Source organism: Drosophila virilis, chromosome 5 (genome assembly GCF_030788295.1).
Source record: "Drosophila virilis strain 15010-1051.87 chromosome 5, Dvir_AGI_RSII-ME, whole genome shotgun sequence".
NCBI classification, from domain to species: domain Eukaryota; kingdom Metazoa; phylum Arthropoda; class Insecta; order Diptera; family Drosophilidae; genus Drosophila; species Drosophila virilis.
In genome coordinates, this window is record NC_091547.1 from 24135973 (window position 1) to 24160193 (window position 24221).

General features: G+C 41.2%; 2 protein-coding genes and 1 long non-coding RNA gene across 3 annotated transcripts in view; 1 reads left to right on the forward strand and 2 right to left on the reverse strand.

The window, feature by feature from the left end:
- Positions 1–249: 249 nt before the first annotated feature.
- The window catches only part of LOC138911382 (uncharacterized), a 28087-nt gene continuing 4115 nt past the window's right edge, over positions 250–24221 (reverse strand). Inside the window, exons 3-4 of the long non-coding RNA XR_011416944.1 lie at positions 9358–9391; positions 250–1418 (exon numbers count right to left, since the gene is read on the reverse strand). This is a non-coding gene — a long non-coding RNA (uncharacterized lncRNA). The remainder of the gene's footprint in view (positions 1419–9357; positions 9392–24221) is intronic.
- LOC6627110 (uncharacterized) lies at positions 1490–2687 on the reverse strand. Its single transcript, XM_002048930.4, has 3 exons — positions 2329–2687; positions 1962–2274; positions 1490–1909 (listed from the first exon to the last, which is right to left on the reverse strand). The coding sequence occupies exons 1-3, from the start codon at positions 2460–2462 to the stop codon at positions 1589–1591; spliced, it is 768 nt and encodes a 255-aa protein (XP_002048966.2). The 5' UTR covers positions 2463–2687; the 3' UTR covers positions 1490–1588.
- On the forward strand, positions 19669–23091 carry LOC6627109 (uncharacterized). The gene is made up of 4 exons (XM_002048929.4): positions 19669–20308; positions 22047–22238; positions 22302–22572; positions 22642–23091. Exons 1-4 carry the CDS (start codon positions 20224–20226, stop codon positions 22805–22807), a joined length of 714 nt encoding a protein of 237 aa, XP_002048965.1. The 5' UTR covers positions 19669–20223; the 3' UTR covers positions 22808–23091.

The window sequence follows — 24221 nt, forward strand, 5'->3', positions numbered from 1 at the left end:
TAAGACATTATAAGATATGTGCGTATCGTGAATACTTTAATACTTACATTTAGAGTATTAAAAGGAGTTTGAAATTTAACATACAAGATCTCTATAACATTAATTTTAACATTTTAAGTAAAATAAATCAAAATTAAATTTATAGTATTTTTTTTTTAGTAGTTCATTTATTTATTTATACATTTTAGCTTATATATTTATTTTAATTTAGGTTATGTATTTTTAACATAAACTTAACCTTATCAACTTTGCGCTACCAAGGCGCTCATATACCAAGTTGCGATCCACACACGATAAGCCACAGGCCACACAACTAAGAGCTGCCACTTGACACACACCACACACACACACTGGCAACTGCGATAAGCGATCTCCACAGCCCCACAACTTGCCACTTGAAAGTGATGATGGATTATTAGTACGTGTTGCAAGCCCATGTTCGAGGATGTGCAAGGGACAAAGAGTGAGGCGGGGCAGGCAACTGATTTACCTAAAACACACGAGACTCATTAATCCTGTGCGGCAAACGGAGGCAGGACCTTTAGCTGTTTTGCCACGACTCATTTGTGCTAAAAACTTTTGCGGCTTGATAAATTGCCCCAGCAACAAACACACACACACACAGTACCCACCTCGCTTACCGCCTCTATCTGCCACTTGCTGCGGGCAAAATAACAGCAAACCATGCCTAGACAAACATGTGAGGTGATTGTGAAGCCTGCTTTCGGCTGGAGTTTGCGTTTTGGTTTCGCTATTACATTTTTTGTATGCTCTTGGATATAGTATTGTGAAAATTTCATGAATCCAACAAAATAGAATCGATAGCATTTTTATTTATTTCGTATAGTCGTGCATCCAGGATCGAATCACTATATCTAACAGTAGACATATTAACAATTGAATAAATGTTGAGCACCAGGAACTACGAGCTTCTCCATGCCAACAGCTACTAGTTAAATCCTACCAAGATCAGGCTGCCATTCGATATGGCTTCTACAGAAATATGCTGCACATCGTCTACATTTCTGAAAGGGTATTCAATTCTCGTTACTTTGGAGACGGGTTATTTCATGTTTTTTATTTATGTCTCAACTTTTGCGATAGGTAAGCACTTAACACGTTTCTGCCAGTGATTTAAATGCTTCCCAGTCCTTCTGCACCCTCTTTCTACCACTTATTCTCTCTATTTGTCAGTCATTCAATCAACCGAGAGTTGCAGAGAGAGTTGGAAGGAAGCTGCGAGTCTGGCAAAGGTTTTGTTCCGCATTTTGATATGCAAATACTTTGCGTGGAGTTTTTAATGCCTTGTGCTTTGCACTGTGACGTCCTGTTTGTCGCACTGTCACGTTATTTTGAAATTTATTTCGTTTGTTTTGAGCGATTGTCACGTTTTTGTGATTTTGATTATTCAATGCGAGCTGGTGGGAAACAATGATAAAGCTTTAAATAGGGAAAGTTGTCGATATGCTGATCTTAAATAAATTTGGAATTAGAATTAAATAAGAACAAATTTAATATGTTCTCGAGTAAATAATATAATCCAACCAGACATGCTAACATGGTTCAACTAAAACAAAATGCAATTTAATTAGTCGGATTCAGAATCAGTACCAGTGCTGTACTCCCCCTGCTCATGCTGAGATTCCTGTTCTTCATCCTCGCTCTCATCGGTTTCGTAAGTATCCGAATCGGCCGAGTACATTGAACCATTGTGTGAGGATGGAGCCGAGGACTCAGCCGATGAGCCTGCAGAGTGCTCATCCTCCCCATCATCCCCATCCTCCTCATTCTCCATCCCATCGCTGTCATGTTCGTAGCATAACTTCGCCTCATCGCTGTCTGTTTCGATTTGCTCGCCATACTCATCCTGACTATTCATTGAGCTATTAGACTCATCCTCCTCAGCACTCTGATAGGTATTCATCTAAATAAATCATTTTTAGGGTGAATGTCAGACTCACCAGTGCACACATTTGATCTCTGTTCTTGAGATCGTAGATTTCCTTGATCAGCGCATTGCGCTCCATCGCGTGATATTCGCGCTGTAGATTGCACTCATTTTGGAGTTCCTGATTGCGTTTGCGGAGCTGCAACACTTCAGCTAACATCTTATGCTGCTTATTCATAATGGTAGTCATCAAATGCTCCAGATTCTGAATGGTCACCTCATGTTCCTCCAGCTTCTTCTTGAGCAGCCAGTTCTCGGAGCGAAAATCGGCTAGCTCCGAGACGCAGACAGCTATCTTGGTATCGTCTGAGACAGGCTCCATGGAGCTGAGGGATCTCATTCAGCTATTAGACCTGGCCGAGTATCTCTCTTAGACTTACGCATCGCAGGGTCCTTCTTGGCCTATTGCAGCCGCTGAATTGTCATTCGCGTTGGACAGTGGAAATGCAATGGGTTCGCCACCGCCATTTGTCGAGGATGAAGAACTAATTATGTACTGGCAAATGCACGACATTCTTAAAGATTTTTATTCCAGAGCTTATATCAAGTTGAAAGCACAACAACATTGCCTTACTGAGGTAACTTGACGCAGCTTGTAATCAAACTCAGTTAGATGTTTCGATTGTTTTCACAATGCCAACAAGATGCAACCGTAAGATGTAACTCCCTGGAAAGCAGCTCCATATCGTTGTAACTGCATTTTTGCCGGCCATCCGAGCTCGAGTCCCATTCCGAACCCATGCCGGCTCCAATGTGCCCCATGAACACTTTACGACTTGACATTTTCACACTTTGTTGGCAACGTTCTGCTGTGGCAGAGACGAGCCCTGCGGTGCTCTCGCCTGGCGCGACTTCGGGCCAAGTCAAGCGACCTCTCGGATTGTCCTTGTTGTTGGCCTCAATGCCAATGCAGAAGCCTCCTGCATGTCCCGCTCTGTCTAGCTCTCAGTTCTTGGGATGTGCAAATGGGTGTGTGTAGGACTGGAGGTTTTTTGTGTGCGTCAGTGGATTGAAGTGCAAAATTGGTTTAAGTGTTTGCTAAATTGGCAGCAAAATGGCTTTTTCAATTTTATACTTAACGTTTATATTCAAAGTGACGCCCCCCAAACAACCAGAATCCCAGACATGCAGCCCACAACTTGCACCATAAAAACTAACAATTTTTATACTCTTGCACAAATGGGGAAAATAAAAGGGTATATTGAAGTTGTGCAACGGATGCAATGGGCAAAGGCAACTTAGTCAGATACAAACACGTCTCGATATTATTTGTTTATTTTGTTTTCATGGTGAGGGAAATAGAAGTAACTACGAATGTAAGTTACGGCAACTCAAGTCGGGCATAGGGTATCTACTAGTCGGGCAGTTGCGACAAGAGCACTTTTACTTGTTTATTTAACTTTTTTGGCAACAAGTGGCGCCTGCAGCGCAATTGATATACATTCTCTGTACATGTTTTTATATTGCAACTTTACAGTTTGTTGACTTTGGCTCCGTCAATATTTTAGATCGTCTCCGAAAGCTTTTCCGCCTGCTACTTGTAATTACAAAACCATAAATAAATGCGATTCCAGCCTAGAACTTGACCGCTGGCCACGCCCATTGCGCATTTCACACGCTCATGTCGGACACTAAACGGGGCAACAAACAACGAAATGTGGCCTGAACTGGGCTCAGTTTCTCGACTTGGTTAGACCAGCTCACACATATCATTTATAGCCGCGATAATCATGGCTTACACCCATGCATCCGCTTTTAGACACACATATATTTTATGGCCCCCACTCTCGCATTGAGGTCTAAGCAAGGACTGGGGACTGAGTCTTGGCCGTGGCCAGGGCGAAAACTTTAATCGTGATGCCTAAACAACGCCAAATTACACACCAGAGGGCGCTACGCAGTGCATGTTAACATAAATTTGTTGCGCCTCTTCTGTGCGGACTGCCCCCAACAATACGAATGAAGAAGAAGAGAGTACCAGGAGGTTACAGGGACAGAGGGGGCACTGTGGTGGCATCGGGCAACCTATAAACGTTCAACTTTAAACTAGAGGCAACACATGCAAGCGCACATTTAAAAAGGCATAAGTCATACATGGCTAATAAATTGATTTACCAAAGTGGATTAGAGGTCATTGCTATGCCACAAACAGGGTGCTCCTCTGAGTGCTCTGTTCCCAAACCCGATCTATTTGCTGAGATTAAATTATAAAAGGGATTCGAATTTATTTTTTTAAGAAATACTATTAAATATAAGTATTCTAAGAAACTTCCCATAAACAGGGTGTTTAGCTTTCAAATCTTAAGTAAGATTTTAAGAATCTATCCTATATATAGGATTTTTAGCTTATATATCTTAAGTTCATACATGTATTGGTTGTTTTAGAAAACTTTACTATATGATGTACAGTTCGTAAAACTGGGTTAAATAGAACTTCTATGTATTATATGGAGGGTTCACTTTTTGTTCTAGTCGCGAACTTTGGAAAATTTGAAAGAAAAGGGTTGCCTGGATCTTCCCATATACACTTTGGACTTAGCTAATTTAACTTCAACCCCCTTACTATTCTACTTCTTAACACATACAAAAATAACATCCTGTATTATGCGATTGCTTGCCACAACTCAAACTCAACTATTTTTGGTATTACTATGTGTGCATTTGAAAGAAAAATTTTAGCACACGGAAACATGAGATACCTATAACCAAACCCCACCACAAACCCATATAGAAGGAGTGGGAGAGAAGTAGAGGGAGGGGTGAAGAGTGAGAGAGAGCGAATGAGTAGAAACGCTTAAAATGCCAGTTTGAAGTCTATTATTTGCTGGACACGAGCATATATTGATTGCATCGCCAATCGCAGAGGTAACAGCAGATGGGCCAGGAGGCAGCTGGGGAGGATCTGGTGGGGAGTAAAGCAAATTGCTTTAGCAAATACAACAAAATACTCGCAAAATGGGCAAAGCGGCACTTGGATGCGAGCTGGAACCGAGCAAATCACATGGTAATGGATGCACACTATGAAACAGAAACCGCAAGCGGCCAACTTGAAGTCGGGAGTTGGGAGTTTTATAGTTGGAATAACTGAAACTTGTTTCTTGACTGGGTTGGCGGCTTCGTGTAGCTCAGCATTTAGCGTCTTGATCGGTTTATCACCGATTAATTAGAGTTTGATAAATACGCGCACGCCGTGAGTAAATAAATCATGACAGCCAAGCAGCAGGCAGGCAGGCAGCCAGCCAGCCAGGGCGGCCGGCCGGCCGGCGGGCAGGCGAGAGACGTACAAGTTCCAGTTTCAGTTAGAGCCGGCGACCTCCACATACGAAGAAAGTGTGGCTGTCTGTCATTGGGGGGCAGTCCTTAGGATGCCGCTAACTCAACTCGTTCGCATATGCCACAAAAAAAAGAACAGAAGAGAAATCAAAAAATTCACAGTCAAAAATAAAGGTAAACAATTTTGCACTTTTGCGCGCTTTTGCATTTTATTTTTGATTGTTTTGGCTGTCGCTGCTTTTGACATTCGCACAAAAAGCATTTAGCAGGGAGAAAGGGCAGCCAGACCAGGGTTGGGCGCAATATCTTTGAACATTTACTCTGTGTGAGCATTAATTATGAACAAAAAAGTCCTTTGAGATGCGTCAGACGAAGCAAATGTTGATGAGACCCAAGCTACGAGATGAGGTTTAGCTGCGGATAGCTGTAGCTAATTTTGGCTGTGTTTTCAGCGGGTTTGGGGGTCAAAGGTGCTTTGAATTATGCGCCTGCTGCATATGAAAGCAAATGCAATTTTTGTTGTTCAATTTTGTACACTTGAGTTTTGTTCATTTTTATTTTTGGCTAAAATTTTGTAAAGAATTTGGGGTTTGCGTGGATTACAGAAAATCATTTGGGAATATTTATGTAGGGGAGTTGGAACAAGCTGTAAATTTAAGAAATTCGTTCTGGAACAAGTTGGAACAAGCTGTAAATTTAAGAAAATTTAAATTTAAAGCTCTATAGATAATTATCACTTTCAGGATCAGGATTTTCCGATTATATAAATTTTCTAAATCTTTCTCTGAGTTTGTTAGTTAGTGAAACTTTAACCTTAAGAGTTGTTTAACTATATGATCTCATAGTTTGATTTTCTTTAGCTTTCCACAAACATGCACTTTGTTATTTGAGCTATTGAAAAATATTTCATTTAATTTGATGCTGGGCTGCTCTTTTAATTTGCCTTTTTGCATAGCCGCATTTACGAGTTTACGAGCTCAAATGAAATGTCTTTGGTTTATTACCGCAAGAGCAGAAGCTGAGAAGCAGCTACAAAAGTTAGGAGGAGGTTATTATTACTTTTCACTGGTAGCTGCTAGTAGTTATAATAGTAGTATTTGTTGTCGTTGCTGATGTTGTTGTTGTTGCTATTGCTGGTGTTGTTGTCGACTCTATGGCACTATGATTGCTACCTTTGCTGCATTGCATTTGGCGTCTTTTATTCTTGCCCATAGCACTGGCAAAAATGTTGACCACTTTCTGCTTGGCAGCGTTCTACCTAACCACCCCAACCCAGCCCAGCTACCCCACCCCGGTCGCTGCGCTACACTCGGCTCCACTTTGGCTCAGTTGTTGACCATTTTGCCTGGTTCTTGGAATCCTGCGAGCACTGCTTGCTGCCCTTATTGTGTCGCACTAAAATTGTGCTCAAGATATCTTCGCCTTCGGTTTGAATGAAACTGCTGCTTGGGCGTTGCTGGGGTCCAAAGTATTTGCGGTTTTTCACATCCTTTTGCACAATTATCCAGATTTCAATATTACTGCGTCATAAACAAAAACCCGAGTGCGACGTTGCTTGAGGTTCCATTGAAGGGATGGGCACTAGGCATGCCTGCACTATGAGTATTGTGCACAATGCTTTTATTATTTCTATTATTGTTGACTAAGGAATTTTAAGTTAGAGCCTCCACTTCAGGGGTTGTGGGCTGCTGGCTTGACGGGTTCTATGCATGCCTGCAACTGGGGTTCGTTTTCAACTGCATAAATGAGCAGCTCGTTATATAGCTAGCCACAGGCACAGTAAATCAAGTAAAAGGAAATTATATTTCGTTTCTATTTGGTTTTGAAAAACAAAGAATTACTCTAGCTCATTTTGCTTATGTGTCTAATAATTCACTTGGCCCGATTTAATCAAGCCCATTAAACACATGCCCGAATCATGCACTTAAGTACTCAACCAGCTAACCCACCCACGCTTAGCTTAATTTTCCCGCATGCAAATTTTTTCCAAATTGGCTTAATTTGCGACAAGAGCCGCCCTCAAGTCATATGGAAAAGCCGCTCGGGCACTTTCTTTCACTCTAGCTGGCAGTTTTCCAAGTAATCAAATCATTACGACTGTCACACACCCATCCACAACCAAACACTTACACCCCACCCCATCCACAACTCCTACTCACACTTCTTTCATGCCACACGCGTTGACATTTATCAAAAATTTCAACTGTCATTTATTGCATTCACCGTCTGGCTGTTTAAATTCTTGTACTTGGCCACAAAACAACACGCAATTGAACATTCATAAGCCTCAACTCCAACACCCGCCAGAAGGTACAAATACAAAGGAAAAACCTAATAACCCAAAATTCGCAAAATTGGCAACGTTGCGAGGGGGCGGGGTCTGGTTTCCCAACCCTCGACAGACAAATGCCACTTGCCACTTGCCATTTGCCAATTTTCCGATGCGCAAGTGAAAATCTTTGATATGCTCTGCCAACAATTTTCCAGGCTGAAAACAACAACGCGCAAAAGGGCGGCGACGACACGTGACAATTGTTCTGTTTTTTACACACCAACTAAACCCACCCCCACGCTCACAAGCATTGCGAAAAGTTTGCAATTTCCCATTTTCCACAATGCCCGATTTGGCGTACGTTGCGCGCCGCAGTCAAGTGCGGAATTTGCGGTTGGGTTTGAAGAGGGTTGGTGGGGGGTGTGAGCCGACGGCTTTTCCATAGATTACTTAATATTGTCAGGTGCGGAATAAGGTATGGGCATGTGTGTAAACAGCAATTCGATTAGGAAATTAAGAGATGCACAGTAAGATAATTTTTTTACATAATTAACTCGAGAAAGTTAAGGGGAAATCGTATTAAATAAAACACCCTAATGTGTAAGCTATTATTGACACAAACTGAACATATGAATTTATATTTTTAAATGTCTTACAGGCAAAATTATAAACTAGATTTAAGCCGCACCAAACCTTTTAAAATGTTTCAAAGAGCTGAACAAACAGTGCGGATCTTCTGCGAAATTAAAAACTCATTTCCAAGCAACTAAATATATTTATTTATATCTGTGGTTGGGGGCGTTAGACATTTCAATTTATTGCACAATTAAAAAGTATTTCTCATATCCTGTGAGTGCAGCTCATAAATTCTTCACCTACGTTAAAACTCTCACCACCTGACGGAAATTACTATGCGCCTAGCGCGCCTCTAAGACAAATCTGGCCCCAAAAAATCAGAGGAAAAAAAGGAGAGCCCCAAAAAGTCTAGAAGGCAAAAAGAGAAGACGACATTCGCTCAGCCGCATTCGCAGGCAGTTGGCATTCAAATTATGAAATAAGTAAAAGCGCACTCCATGCATTAAAAACCTTTTAATTTGCTAAATCGCCTTGCCAGACGACGCCAGAGCCAGAGCACCTCATGGATACGGATACGGCGCACAGCTTGCGGCTTACGGCTGTCGGCTTACGACCCGTGTGTAGCCACGGCGCAACGGAAGCGGATGAAGCGGAGTCTGTGTGCATTTTTGAGATTTGCAGACGCCTAAAGGAGCGCCGCCTACGCCCGATTTCCCCCTCTCGCTCAAATTGTACTTGGACCTAGGCAAAAGTTGTGCACAGGCAATGCAAACACTTCAAATCCAACGACCCTCAGCCGAGAGTGTACCCATTCTGCAGTCCGTCTCTCTATTCTATGTACGTGTGGGGCGATAATTTCCAGTTTGTGCTGCGGCTGCTGCTACTGACTACAAATTCCTATGGGCATGCTGAGCAAAATCAAGAAAAAGCAGCTCAGACACAGCGTCTAACCTCGTACTCCTTTCAGGCGAAAAATATCTGTGTTTTTACCAAAATTCGGCATTCCTTACAAAATAGAGAAAAGAAAATAAGAAAACTGACTGAAAGTCTTTGAAAGGACGCAGTGAAGCACTCGAAATAATTTCACAAAAATCATAATGCATTTTAATTTGATGTGTGTCACAGTAAACGGGTACAGCGACTATGTTGTAAAGCTTGCGACTTACGTTTTTTTAAGTCGAATCTTTGCAATTGGCCGTTTAGTCGAAGCAATATTAAGAAATAATGCAACCAAGGCTTTGTATATTTTTATTTAAATCTATAGAAACTAGTCAAATAAGGCACTTACCATTGTCTACAGTCCAATTCGGATAGCAAAAGTTCTGAAAAAATACAAATTATTAAATCCATCTATTAATATTAATTAATATATTAAAACATAAAGTGCTCTGATTAATTTAGGGTAGTCAGACTTCTTTGCAATAGAATATTCTCTCACATAAATTCATTCATGTTCGTATTTGTGTGTCCCATTTATGATGATGACATTTAAATAGATTTTCGTCTATGGCACATTATCAGTAGAACGTTCTATAAATGTTTAAAGATTCAATAGCCAAGAACTTAAAGAGACGCCTTAAAGCATGCTATACACGGGGATAAACAAATTAGTGAAACGCACAAAAACACGCTGCATGTAAGAAAATAATTAAAGTTGATTTCCAACGCAAATGCAATGCCGATTTGATGAGCCTGAGAAGCACGCATTTCTCTCCCAGCTCCTGGCGTGTCCATGGCAATAAAGTATTGTCATTGCATGACTCCACACAAATCGAGGGTGGTTGGGGGCGGGGTAGGGCTGGGGTAGGACACGCAATCGAAATTAAGAAAAGTCTCGCATTTAATTTAATTGACAGCTCGCGGACGCTGCCACAGACAACACCGACCGTGCCCCCCCCCCCCCCTCCCTTCCCGCGCGGGCATACTCACACCTGCCCGAAAAGCTCATTAAAAGCGTATTATATAGAGAGGAAAATGTCTGCGCTTATCTATCGATGTCTGTCTTGTTGTTGTTCTTGTTGTTGTTGCTGTTGCCAATGATTTTTGTAAATTCATTACAATTTATTTGCATTGGGAAAATTGGAGATTGTATTTGCAAATAAAATTGCAAACTCATTTACCGCGCGAAAATCAAAAAGTTTTCGAGGGCTTTATTTAAATGCGAAATCTGTAAATTCAGTCAGGCAAAAGCATTCGAAGCGTTTTTATCCAAATGCAGCTAAAGTTTGTTTTAACCATTTTTATAGACAATTTTTTTTTGTCCCAGACGCGCCTAGACATCGTCTGTGGTTAGTCCTGTTCTGTGTTCTGTGTCCTGTACTCAATTTAAATTGTCTCCATGGAGATTTGTGCGGCCTGTGATGATTTTGCTATTCATTCGAGTCCTTTGGGTTGTTGTCTGACTGAAATTTTATGGCAACTTAAATCGATAGTAATCAATATATTATTAAGCACAATTTACGGTTTATTGAGTTACGGTCTATTGTCAGTTTAAGCGTGATTAAATTTAAGCTCGGGCAGAATCCCTGCTTGATTTGTGCTTTAAATACTTTTTCATGCACTGCAATTAAATGTAGATATTTCATTATTCTGAAAATGCACTCAAACAGAAAAAGGGACCGAATTGAAGCTAATTTCGGCAGCAAATGCTCTTAATAAATGGCCAAAAATGAGCTGAAAAAATACAACACGAGCAATTCAATTACCCAAAGAGGAATCGCAAGAAGCAGGCGACACGCGACCGCATAAAAATAAAAACGCGACCGAAACGCGCAACGCACTTCAGGCACATAAATTATGAACAACAAACACAGCATTTTGGCCCAAAAATGCAAAGCAACAGCAACATGTGAATTAAATGTTTAACACGACTTTTCACTCATTAACGAGAGACGCGCAAAAAAACCGCAAGACCCAGCAGAGGGTTGACTGTGTTTTTGGCATAATTTATGCAAGTGTGTGGCAGAGGGGTGTGTATGTGTGTGCGCGCTCGTAGGTGTGCATCTAGCCAAGTGTTAATTTCGTGGCATAAAAAACATTATAAACAGCAAAAATTATAAACATAATACCAAAAGCAGCAAAGCGCACTGTTTGGTGAAGCGTTTCGTGTGCGTTTTAAAACGCGGCTGTACGAATTTAAAGGCTACATTAGCCACGCTCTGTGTTTGGCAGGTTGGGTATAGTCTATATGGTTTTAGAACGCATTATACGCAGTAAACAATATTAAGATTAAAAAAAATGTGAAAAAAGCAACCAAACAGCTCGGCTCACTCACGCGTTTTGAGCTCGCTTTTGAACGCTCGCGTGAACTTACTTTAAAGGCAGCTTTTCCCATGGTCCACTAACCGACAATCGGCAAATGGCAAACGCAAACGCAATCGCAGTGGCAATCGCAAATCCCAATCGATGGGCAAAGCCAAAGTGCAGACCCAAGGAATGTGCCTCGACAGCACAAACTAAAACTAAAGCTAAAACTAAAACTGGGACCATAATTCATATGCGCCACAAAGTCTGCGGCAATCAAAATGCCAAAAACCGCAGCGACTTTTGGACGACTTCACGTTGCAAGTTGCAAGTTTCGTAGCTGTAGCTGTAGCTAAGGCTGAAGCGCTGTCAGCAACGTCGCAACGTCGCTACGTTGCCCCATGTTGCAGAACCGAACGACATAATTGTAGCCTGTCTGCGGTGCCTAATGCAAACAAACATGGGATTATGAGAGAGGCAGCCAGCGAATTGATGATGCCACTCGGTCCCTGCCCCTCCCCCCACCACCATCCCTCTACTGTCTGACCCGTAACAAGTAGCTGGCGAAATGCTTTAAAAATTGGGCTCTACGTGTTGCGAGCCCCGCCACGCACAGAGTCGCCGCAACCAGCCCCGTGCCCCGCACACGGATGGAGAGTTCGCTGAGATCGTGCGATTGCTTTTCATTAGCTGCGCCACAAATTTTTGTTTGTGGCCTGAACCCGGGAACTGAACTTGTTGCCCAGTTAATAGCCCAACAATGGCAGAAACATCTTAAAACTAGTGCACAGCCATGTGGCATGTGCATTGCGTTTGGCGAATCGATTGGCAACGCCCGCGTGCCAGCTCCTCAGTTGGGCTAGTTGTTGCAACATGTGACTTGCCCCTGCTATTCGATTTCGATAGTTTTGTGCCACAGACAGTTGCACGAAATTATAATTTCACCTACAACAATTTGGCTCCCGTTTCCCTGGCAATCGCCCGCTTACCCTCTCGCTACCTCTCTCTATCTCTCTCAATATATATAAATTTTTCATGGGAATTACATACGTGATAGATTGTTTTAGCCTCAACTCCAGATGAGCAGCTGGCTGATTGGTTTTCCTGGCTGCTTCTGGTGCTGCTGCTGCGATTGCCATCGTTTCATATGCGACGTGACTGACGCTCAGATTGGGAATCGATTGATTTTCAAATATGGCTAAGAATATGCAACAACATGCATACGACTATGCATGGAAATTATTTAAGATTAAATTATGGAACTATCTCTGACTCAAATCGTTTTTTATGTAGATAGTTCTTTACTGTGATCTGATATAGATCCCAACACTAGAACATATTAGCCAATCAATTGGATACTCATTTTTATTTTTATAGTTTTATTTTGTAGTTTTGTCTTGACTCTTGACTTGATTATTCATATAATTCAAATTTAAACATGTAAGAGGTTCTAGTCAGGAGCTCGCGACTTGGGGATACTCTGAACCCTCTTCTTCCAACATCAAATGCATATATATATTCTATTTTAGAAGCTATGTGTCAACTTTGGTGACTCTAGCTCTTATTATTTACCAAAATTGCCCAAAAAACAGGATATCTATATCGATTTTTATCGATTGCTTGGAAACGAAGTAAGTTATCGATTATCGAAATAAACTCGATCTGCGCGGGAACTAGGAGCACCTATATCTAAAATTTCAAGTCTCTAGCTCTTATAGGTTCTGAGATCCTTGCGTTCATACATACGGACGGACGGACGGACGGACGGACATGGCTAGATCGACTCGGCTATTGATGCTGATCAAGAATATATATACTTTATGGGGTCGGAGATGCGTCCTTCTGCCTGTTACATACATTTGGATTTCGCACAAATACAATATACCCTTATACCCATTTTAAATGGGTTCAGGGTATAAAAAATATATGTTAACTTCTGTCTTCAAAGACGTGTTCAAAAGTTAGCCGCTGACATAAAACAACATTAAATAACTAAAGCAGATGAACGAGCCGGGCAGATAATCAAGGAACTCCATTAGTATCTTGGCAAATTATTATATAAATAATATATTTTTCAGTATTTTCCCAATTGACTAGCAACCCGTTCAATTTTTATCATTTCTGTTGATGTTTTACAAGTATATGTATACTGAAATTTGGCACCCAGAAGAATTCCAAATTTCTCCACCAACGTTTTTTCTGAAATGGATAAATTCAAGTATCTGAAGCCCGCCTGGTGGACTGCATCGTTGATACTTTTAATGCTGTTGTCCATGACGAAGGGTGCCTCAAAATATATCAACTTTGCAGCTTTTCCGAAAATTATTGATAATGTGTTGGGCACAATATCCACAACCATAACAATTAGACCGGATTAAGTGTTGCCAACAACAAATGCAAAACAGGGCGAGCAAGCAACAACAAGAGCAGCAACAAGACAGCAATTCGAAGCAAAAAGTCTGAAAACTGGTATCAGGTAATACTTGGCAAAGAAAAATGTATTCATATTAAGCGGCAATCATTGAGGCGCAGCAGCAACAAGGCGCCCAGTGTGGACATGACCCCGGCCATGCGGCGCAACAGGTGGTGCCAGGGCAGCTACACAAACAATCTCAGATCGTGTGGGCTGGTCCACATGTAGGCAATAATCTGAACATGTCAGCTGCTGATATTGGTACAAGTTGCCGGGCTCAAAGAGTCGGCGCCACAAAGATTGAAAATAAAAGAAAATAGTGCAAAAAAAACGTTGGCAAATGATTTTGCAATGCGCCGGACACTCGTCAATGTCGCGACAAGGTTCAATAATTGACCAATGGAGCGGGGCAAGGGACAGGCTCTCGCTCTCTCTCTCTCCCCTTCTCTTTCTCTCTCGGTAGATCAGGGCCAGGAGCAGGGTGCACTCTGTTAATAGAGTCGTGATCAACGGCCACGAAGCAACCTGCGCATATGCGCAAGGCATTGGGGCAACGACCACCTACAACTGTGTATTTGTTTTGGCCATCCTTTGCGACCCTCCCCCCCTCCGAAATCCCCCGCACTACCTCTTCGATTGCTGTTCTTGTTGTTGTTGTTGTTGTTGTTCAATTAAACTTTATGCCAATAAATTGTAAGCAGTAAGTCGTTTAATCTAAATTAAGCGCCAGCTAGACGCAAGGAGTCGAAGCTGGCAACGTTTGAACGGCAATTTCCATCAGCTGCATCATGTGTCATAAACAAGTTGCAAGGCGCCGACAATGCCACAATACGCGCTACATGGCCCCAAACGCGCACATTTCCATAAACGACACCAGAGCCCATGGGGCAAGTGCGCTTCCTGGTCGAAGTCGAAGTCGGAATCGGAATCGAAGTCGTTGTCTCGCTTTGACTCTGGCTCTGGTTCTTGTCTAGGCATTTGCCTATGAAGCGTAAGCAATTTTTATGCTCATGTTGCACGTAATCACCGCGAGCCGCAGGTGGTAAAAGGCGCTTTTGGTCGGCGGGCTGCCGAGTCGGGGACTGAGGACTCGCGCGTGTTGCGTCTCAGCTCATCTGCCCCCAAGAGCAGCGCTGATTGAATTGCACTAATTGCGTATTAAAGCTCAGCATTTCGAGGCAACAAATTGCATGCGGCCAAATTGAATTAGACGAGCAGCAGCCAAACGCCCGCTGCCTACCTTCCTCTCTCTTACTTTAGCTCAGCCCCACCCCTCCTGCTGATGCTGCTGCTAATGAAGCAATGCTTTGGTAGCTAACGTTGTTGCCTTTTATTTTGCTTAATTAATTGGCAGCGGCATAAAAAAAGGCCATAACAGTTGCCAGGCTGCCCCTGATCCCACCTAACCCCATCCCAACCTCCACCCAAAACCCCTTCGAAAAGTGCAACAAGAAAGCTGTCAACACAGTCAAAAAGAGGGCCAGCTCAAGACCCGCATAACTCGCCCTTGTTCCGCCTTTCCACCACGCTCGCCATGCTCCAAAAGCAAGGCGCACTGAAAGTCAAGTGTCCTTGGAGAATATGTGGCATGTTGCATGTTGCAATTCTTTCATTTGTTTTTCGGCAAAGCCCAAAAAAGAAAATAGAAGAAACTAATTGTTCCTGAAGCTATATATTTTTGGGGTTTATGCATTGAAGTGGCCGGCTTTTTGGGTTGGATGCACTCTTGAGGCATGTTGCTGTTGCATGAAGGGTTAATTATAACACACAAACGTTTGATACTGAGAGCTTTTGAAGGCAGCTGTGTTGGGCAGAGTAAGATATATGCAGGATAGAATCCAGGAAAGATAATTCTCTAGGATCGTTACAAAAAGTCGCTTAAGAACTAATTAAGAAATTTTATAAAATACTTAAATTAAAGTTCTTATAATCATATAACAATAAAAACATTCAACTAATTGCGATTAAAATATATTTTAAATTTGGTAGCTCTGTCTGTTAACATAACATCAAGTCTGGTACATTGATATTCAGGCATGGGAACTACGCAAAATAATATGCCAACAAAACTCGACTCGTTTATAGTATATCCCAGTGGAGAGGCTCTCTCTTCAGTTCCTACGTTTGTAATAACAACATTTTTGCTTAATTAACACAACAAAGCAATGCCACAAAAAAAAAATTTAGGAAAACATGCTCCATAAAAAGCAACCAAAAATTATCCTCTATGCACTGAAATTCCCCGAACACGGGACAGGGCAGCTGGCATCTTGCATTACCACCTGCACAAGAGCGAGGGGGAGGGGGGGGGGGGATTGCCGTACGTGAGGTGTGTGGAAAAATATCATGAAGAAAAAAACTAAAGAAAAAGCCACTCACAATGCTGGCAGCCACCCCCTCTTAACGCCAGCCGCCTCTGAAAATGTTGGCAGACAAAAAGATTTATGTTTTCTTTTCATTTTGTATTTTATATTTCACATTTTACATTTGGCATTTCATTTGAGGCGGGCTACGTAAAACAAATGAACAACAAAATTGTATAAAAATTTTCTATAGTCTACTCGTTGCATACTTAAAGGCACATAAAAAGGCAAGGTAAAAGAAAATCCTCAAGCACGGAAAAAGGCAAAGACAACGCGATGCCAAGTGCATGAAAATAGAATAAAACACAAAATGCATTTCCCCAAAAGTAAAGAACTGTTTGCCGGCAAGAAAAAAGGGTGCTTTGAATTAATACTTTTTCGATTTGTTTTGTTTCGGTCTAGCTGAAAGCTGAGTGCACGCCAGGAGCTGTGGGGAGTGGAGCAGTGGTAGAGAAGGAGTCTTTAGCTGGCACCTAGAAAATCAAGAGCGTTATTTAGGATGGTGCAGTGAAATTTAAAGCCTTCAAATGAATTTAATGAGCAACTCAAAGGAGAATAATAAAAAATTTAACAGTTGCTTAACATAACATCGGAGTGTTAGAATTCATAGAAAACTTATGTTATTCAATTAATATGTTTACTTGAATATTCTTATGTTCTAATCATCATCAACTGGGGAACAGCAAGAGAAAACATACATATTAGTAACATCAATCTTTAAATAAATGCTGTAAACAAAATGCCTCACAGGAAAATAAATGTTAATGTTGTTACTTTTTCCTAACAGCTGTTTAACATTCCATTAACATTACTACTCTGTTCAAATATAAATAAACAAATATTCAAATTTAAATGTATAGCATAAAATTGCGCTACGCTCTTTTGTTATGTGGCATATTATAAACTCAAGACAATGTACAGCTGTTGCTAGCCCAGCTAATCCTGAGTAATTGCCAAACTTTCTAAGCGTACGATCATTGATCTGTCTCACATGCATAATAATTATAGAAAATTTGAAACACTCAGACAACTGGCGCCATGAAAAGGCCACAAATCATGTTCGAATCCCAAATCCCAGGCGCGCGCGCATACCCACACACACACATGCTGATTATTTTTGGAGCATGCATGCAACAATAACTCCATCTAAGCTGACCAGCAGCAGCAACTGCAACAGCAACAACTTGCTTAAACAATTTTCCAATTTTCACATGCGAATTATGGTCAGCAGCCTCCACACAACGAGGAGTTTGAGGCTCGAACCCACCGCAGATACAAATTTCGGAGTGATTGATAGCATGTTATGAGTTAACATGCTATTATTAGACCGCAAGATGCTACCAACAACTGACAACAACAACACGGCTGAGAGCCTGTCGAGGATCGGTCTAACCAAATGTTTACTCACGACTTTTCACTCTGGTCCCTGGTCTCTGGTCTCTGGGCTTTGGTTTTTCGTCATATTTGCCAAAAGTGGAAAATTGTGCAAGAGAAATTGATTTCACATGATTTACGTGCAAGTTTTTCGCAACAACAAGCAACAACCAGCAGCAGCCCCAAAATAATTTCTAATGTCATGTTCGAAGCTGATGTTGAGCGCTTAGAAAGAGAGAGATAGATAGAGAAACAGGGTGGGGGGGTCAGTTGGTCAGCAGTTTGGCATCACAAATCAATCGAAGCTTAGGAAAAAAAACAACAACAGCAACAAATGGATAATCATATGCCACAGCAACAACAACAACAGCAACAACAGCTCGTTAAGCGGCCAATAGATGGCGCTTGCCACACAATCGTGTGGCGCAGGCGGAGTTCGAGCCTCATACTTCAATTTGGTCAGTTGGTCGTCTGATCCGTTTACTGGCAATCGGGTTTATTTAGTTATCTATTGGATACATTCCAATTTCTGCACTTTATATATATATACATATATATATATAGATGCGTTTCCGCTTGTGGCAAATGTCAAAGACAAATAAATAAATAAAAGCATTTAATATTCTGTTGGCAAACGCCACACAAAGTCAATGTCAACAAATCGATAAATCAATGCAAAATAAAAACAGAAATATAAAACTATAGAAACCCATAAAATATTGCATAATTAAAAACATTTAGCTACTCCATATATACACTAATAATTTATGCATAACTGTCGTATACAGTTATTCCGAGTTGGGTCAATATTAATACGACTAGAGGTCACAGCGCTGCAGATAAATAGAATACATTTATATTTATCGGTCTCTTAACTATATAATTTCGATTTAAAGATATTACTAAAGTTATCTCAACTATTTATATGCATGGGAATTACAAAAGAATTGATTATTAATTTTTGATAAATAATAAATAGAAAATTCTGAAAGTCAACTACATTAAATTTTTTAGAAATTCTTTAATGAAAGCTACATTAAGTCGCACATGTCGAATATGTTTAATCTTGATTCATATGATATGATATGAATATTTATACAAATTCTATATTCCCTAACATAATCTGATCATGTATATTCTTTTTTTTTTATTGGGTATCTCAGTTGCTAGCACAACCGACATCCTGGTTAATGTTATGTTTTGTGTATTGATGGGCTTGTTGACATATAAACAAGATACTGCGATCTTTGTTGCCAAAGAGAACAAACTTAATGCTTCGCATTTGGCGAATCATTCACAAAACCTGTTTTGAATAAGCAAATGAATCCAATCAGTATTTACACACTCAGTCAATGACTGGACAGTTTTAATGAATGTAGAACAGAGAACAAATCAGGTTCCCAAAAGCACCTGAGGCATAGAAATTGCTCTCATTGCTGCAAAAGTTGTAATATTTTAAACTTAATAATTATTTCAAAGAATTATATTCAATAATTTGAGAAACTCTTCAGCTTAATTATAATAGATTTTTATCTTCTTTATATATATTAAAAGTTGCTTCTGGATTTGCACCAACCAACCTGCAGCTCATTTAGCCTACGCTTGTGCGTCGATCTTGAGTCAGTCAGTAGGTCAGGACAAAAAGTTTTATGTACAGAGATCTCCCAATTCGCACTCTGGGGCCTTTGCTTGAGTAAAGACACAAACAACAAAATCTCACTTGAATTTCACCGGCATCTAAAACAACTTTCAACGCACAGAGCTCAGCAATTTATAGAGCCGTAGAACCAGTTGAAATTAATGCAAAATTACCAACAACAACAACAATATTAAAACTACAAATAGAATTCCAAAGCAAATAAACAAACTGTTTAACTGTAAAACGGAAAAAAATCGAAACGGTATAAGCTGCCATATAAACAAAAGCACAATTGATGCGACTCATGATGAATGAATGGAGAGGCCCAGGAGGGTAGGGGCTACTACTCTGAAGATGCCGCAAGGTGCAAAACCATTTAAGGTGACAAGTTAATTAAAAATATTTTATAAAACTTCAACAAACGGAGTGAAAAGTGAGAGTCCAACGTGCCGACGAAGACCCGCGAGAGAAATTATAACAGAGATCAAGACCCAAAACGAGGGACGCTCAACTTAAAAGATATCCCAAAACAAAAAACAAAAACAAAAAAAATACTGGTTTTGAGAGCGCGCGCTTAAGAAAAAAAAAAGAAGAAAAAACAGCTAAAACCAATTCAGACGTACATAAAACTGTCAATCCAAAGAGGCAGCCCCCCTCGATACCCGCGGGGGTCTGTCGTTGACTTTGACTGTGGCTTTGGTCCGCTGCTGGCACTTAGCATGCGCATGCGCTACCGTTTTCTTGGCCAGTTGTATTTTAGCCATTAGCACGTACGGAGCTGGAGCTGAAGCCGCCTCAAGTGTGAACCCAAGTCGAGTTAGACGCAACTGAAGCATGTGCGAGAGTTTTCAGCTATATAGAAACTAAAAGTGAATTAAACTCAGCTACACGCACCGAGAGACTCTTTGGGGCTTGGCTTGGTGAATTTTGTACTGTGAAAGCGAAAGTTGCGTGCAAAAAGTGGAGTTTAATGTACACATCACATATAAATATATATGTATATGCCTAAAAACTGAACAAACAACTCGAAATACAAACAAAGCGTGCTTAATCAAGACAAAAACAACAACAATAACAACAACCGAAACAACCTTCAAGAGTTCCTCAACGAAAAGCTTGAATATGCCAGCGGCCAGTTCTCATTCGCGCCTGTTCTTCTACCTGTTGTGCGTCGCTTCTCTCTTGGCCGTCTCGAAATCGGATACCGGTAGTACAAAGAACTCCTATTTTATGTCGTATTTCTATTATCTGGTTGTTAACTTTATCAATCCATTTGCAATGCCCATTTTTTATCGCTTTGTTCATGTCTGGCTCACATAAAACTTACGGCCAGTTCAGACTACGAACCTAACGAATTTGTAAATATCATGTATATAGTTTATAAATGTGTATATATCGTAACTCTAGCTGTAAACAAGACTGCTATTCAAATGTGATCGGCTAATTGGGAATAGTATAGTTAGTTTTAATTTACACGTACCTGCTGGCGTACCTATGTGATAACTTATGTGAGGCACTCTGATATAATTGAGTAATAAAACATGTAAAATATACTTGATATGTGATGGTGTTTTATTTTACAGTAAACCTTATATTTTTAAGTATTTATGTGTATTTTGATGGAAAAGTTGGCGCTTCAAATGGAGTAGTCTCTTAAGTTAATCCTGCAGTTAAGTCTCTAAGTCCCAACTATGCAATTGCTTAGGTTTATTACGAAAACAGTTTTCTAACTAATCTAACCTTGTTATATTCACATTACCCTGACCAAAAAACATAAAACCGGCAATTCTATTATTTCAATTTTCATTAAATCCAATCTAAGATCGGAGCTTTGAATGCCAAACAGCATATAAAACCGCACGGCGCCAATTAAATATTATACAATATACAACCGAGTGGAACTCAAAGGGCCATAACAAGTTACAGTATGAGACGTGACGTCTAACCAATGCCAATAGACAAATAACTGCATTTACTGCTCGTAAGGCCCGATAAAAACAAAAGCGAATGCCGAACATTAACCATATAGGGGACGTTCACAGACCAATATTAATCGCCCGTCCACGTTCTCGACGTACTTGAAGGTTGTTATTTATATTTTGGTGGTTTCAACTAATTAGCACATTGCTCGCTTTAAAGGCACAATTTTCACATGATCTGTACAACATTCTTGAGTCGCAGCCCAATAAGTTAGTAACAAATATTGGGCAGAGCGCGGAAGCACCCGGGGAGCGTGCTCATAAGCAATACCAGTTTTGTTTTTTTTTTGTAACAGTCTCTCTCGCAGTCGCTCCGACTCGCTTGTCCATGATCTTGACCACGAAGACAGCGCTTCGTTTCGATACGCTCCACTGTGACTGTGGCCGCTGGCTGGCTCTCATTGACATCAAAAATAGTCGCAAATAGTCTCATCGGATCCGCTCAGCTGCCAGTCAAGGTTAATAGTTGAAACTGTTAGACGCCGAATATTGTTTGGACTAACGAGTGCCGGCTACGTCAGTGGCTTTGAAGCGGAACTGTTTAAGATGCGGAAGTTCGCCCAAGATGATTAAGCCAAAAATATATTTACATTTATTTTTCGTGTTTATTTTTGAAAATGTTGTTTCTGCGCAGCATCTTGTCTGTTGTTGCAGACAACTTGAGCTACTTTTAGTTAAATATCTTTTAGAAGTTTGCTAAATTGGGAACAAGGGCTCGGCGAACAGATGATATTTAATGATTTCCGAGTTGCCTCTATTGTAAATTGTACATTGGTTGCCAATTATGTATATAAGAGTGTTGGCCGGGTGAAGCCGCGTAATAGATGCTAGCTGTACATAGTTGTATATTTATATTTCTCATCATCTAAATTGATATCCTTGTACATATATGCTCATGGCTCATCACATTTACGCCTTCATTCATCCTCTCATAATCCTTGAATGCCATTGACAATACACTCACAGTGCCGCTGCAGCCACCTGCTGAGGACTTGGCATACGATGCCGCCTTGCAGTTGGGCATACTGACGCATCGCCTCAACCAGCTGGCCCACGAGGAGGAGTCTAGACAATTGGGTCTCACAAACTTAACTCTCAATTCTCTGGTTAGCCGCATACCCTGTAATTGCGACACGGGACTGTGCAAATGCTGTGCAGGTATGTTCTCGCTTTGAGATCGACTTTCTATATGGTCAATTGCCTAATAATGTTTCTTTGTAGGCTTTCTCGCCGTGGTTGGCATGAACAGCTGCACAGAGGTCGCCTATCGGCCTGATGAGTTCTCCTTTGAGCTGCGCATGCGCGTCAACAACAACATTTGGTTCCGCCGCAAGGTATCCGGCCAGAATCCGCCACCCTTCTGCTTCAGGCCGCCGCGCTTCAATTTTGCTCGCGCCTGCATTCGATTCCATGATATATGGTTTGTTGGCCGTAATATGCACGTCTGCATGTACATGTCCGGCGAATTCCAGGGCTTTGAGCTCTTCGAACGGTAGGCCACCACAAGAAAAAACCTAATTCTTCATTCAATTACATTTGCATTACATTATTCTCATCTTAGCAACTTTGACTGCCTGTTGTTTGGTGACCATGGCGTTAAGATCGTTCCGCCCGAGCAGGGTTATCCGGTGAGGCCGAATGATGTGGACATAGATGATGCAGACGACGAGATCGAGGACTATGACGAGAATGTTGTGCGCGGCTTTGCCGAAAAGTTATTTGGTTGATCTGGCATAAGAACACAAAATCTCTATTCCCTATTAACTTATACCCATCCGATGACATACTATCTACTTCCTATTCGCAACTTCTTTCTTCAACTAATAATCACACAGTCCTTCCTGCGCCTAATCCCCAGTTCCTATCATTATCACAAACGCAACCTTATCCTCATCCTTCATCCTGCATCCCATATCGTGCATCCTATCCTATCCCTATCCTACCCCATACACCCTGCTATTTATTATCATAAAGCCCGCATTGTTTATTTATTAAAGCATCTGAAACGCTTTGTGGCTTGTCCTTTTATCCTGCGGCACTTGGCCGCCTAATCACTCGAAAGCAAAGCCCCCAAACCAAGTGGCCACCTGATGCGCCGCTGCCAAGTGTGAAAACTGCAAAAGGTGCGACGTGTGATGTTCAAAGGCAAACGAGTCTTCCGCACGCCTCCTCCTGCCTACCCGGGAGCCTTGGCAAATGCAGCCAGCGCATCCACATCCTGTTGCGTCTACCCCTGCACCTGGCTCTGCCGTGGCGCGCATTCAAGTGCAAAATAAAACACAAAGCGCATTCAAATTCTAAAGGATAATGCAACCGGGTTGCACCGCATGTGCAACTGCAGTCATATAGAGAAGGGGAGCTTGTCCTTTTTTGCCATATGCAGAATCACGTCGAGCTGCGGCTGCTGCACTTCGCTTGACTCGCAGTTGACTGTAATAAAGGACTATTTAGGGCGCCCGGCGAGGATGCAATCCACACAGCAGCAAGCACAGGACGAGAGCCCACGAGCCGCTGGCAAAGTATTATTTCGCACTTGAGGCCTCAATTTGAGACTGCATTCAAGTGCAAGTGCTGTGTTCGTTGGCCAGGGGCATGGGCAGGTGTCATGCAAATGTAAAAGGATATGGAAACGGGATTGTGCATGTGCAATGCATGTTTAACTCTTGTGGGCCACATCATTTGAATGCGGTGTGAAAGATGTTTAAGCAGCTTGGGAAAATATTAGAAATGGGAATGCGATACTAAGTAGCTTTATAATTAGCTGAAGTTTCAAGTTAAGTGGCATAGTTTTTAGCCTGAAGTCAAGTTTTTAACATGAGGTTTTTTCTAGAGTATAAACTTTAAATTTGCAATCAATCTTAAATACCTTATGATCCTTTTGCCTTGTTTAATGTATACCCAATTAGTGTTTCTAATTTCGGATAATTAAAAAACCATAAATCCCATTCACAATAACATCCTATATCTTTTATTACCCCATCTCTATTCTAACTTCCCCATCGAATTGCCGCATATCGCACAAAGGCGTCAATTATGTTGTTAAGCCTCGCATTGGTCATTGGCCATTAAGCTATTTAAAGGCCACTTAAGTTGCCATTAAACACATTGACCCCTTCGGACATGAAGACCAGCTATGTGTAT

What these genes read in the sequence shown, in the direction of transcription:
- LOC6627110 (XM_002048930.4), bottom strand. Translation starts at nt 2,462, where the DNA reads ATGTCGTGCATTTGCCAGTACATAATTAGTTCTTCATCCTCGACAAAT. An exon ending in CAAGAAGGACCCTGCGATGC is followed by an intron (nt 2,275 to 2,328) that starts GTAAGTCTAAGA and finishes GAGATCCCTCAG; the next exon opens with CTCCATGGAGCCTGTCTCAG. An exon ending in GAGATCAAATGTGTGCACTG is followed by an intron (nt 1,910 to 1,961) that starts GTGAGTCTGACA and finishes AATACCTATCAG; the next exon opens with AGTGCTGAGGAGGATGAGTC.
- LOC6627109 (XM_002048929.4), top strand. Translation starts at nt 20,224, where the DNA reads ATGCCAGCGGCCAGTTCTCATTCGCGCCTGTTCTTCTACCTGTTGTGC. An exon ending in CGTCTCGAAATCGGATACCG is followed by an intron (nt 20,309 to 22,046) that starts GTAGTACAAAGA and finishes ATACACTCACAG; the next exon opens with TGCCGCTGCAGCCACCTGCT. An exon ending in ACTGTGCAAATGCTGTGCAG is followed by an intron (nt 22,239 to 22,301) that starts GTATGTTCTCGC and finishes GTTTCTTTGTAG; the next exon opens with GCTTTCTCGCCGTGGTTGGC.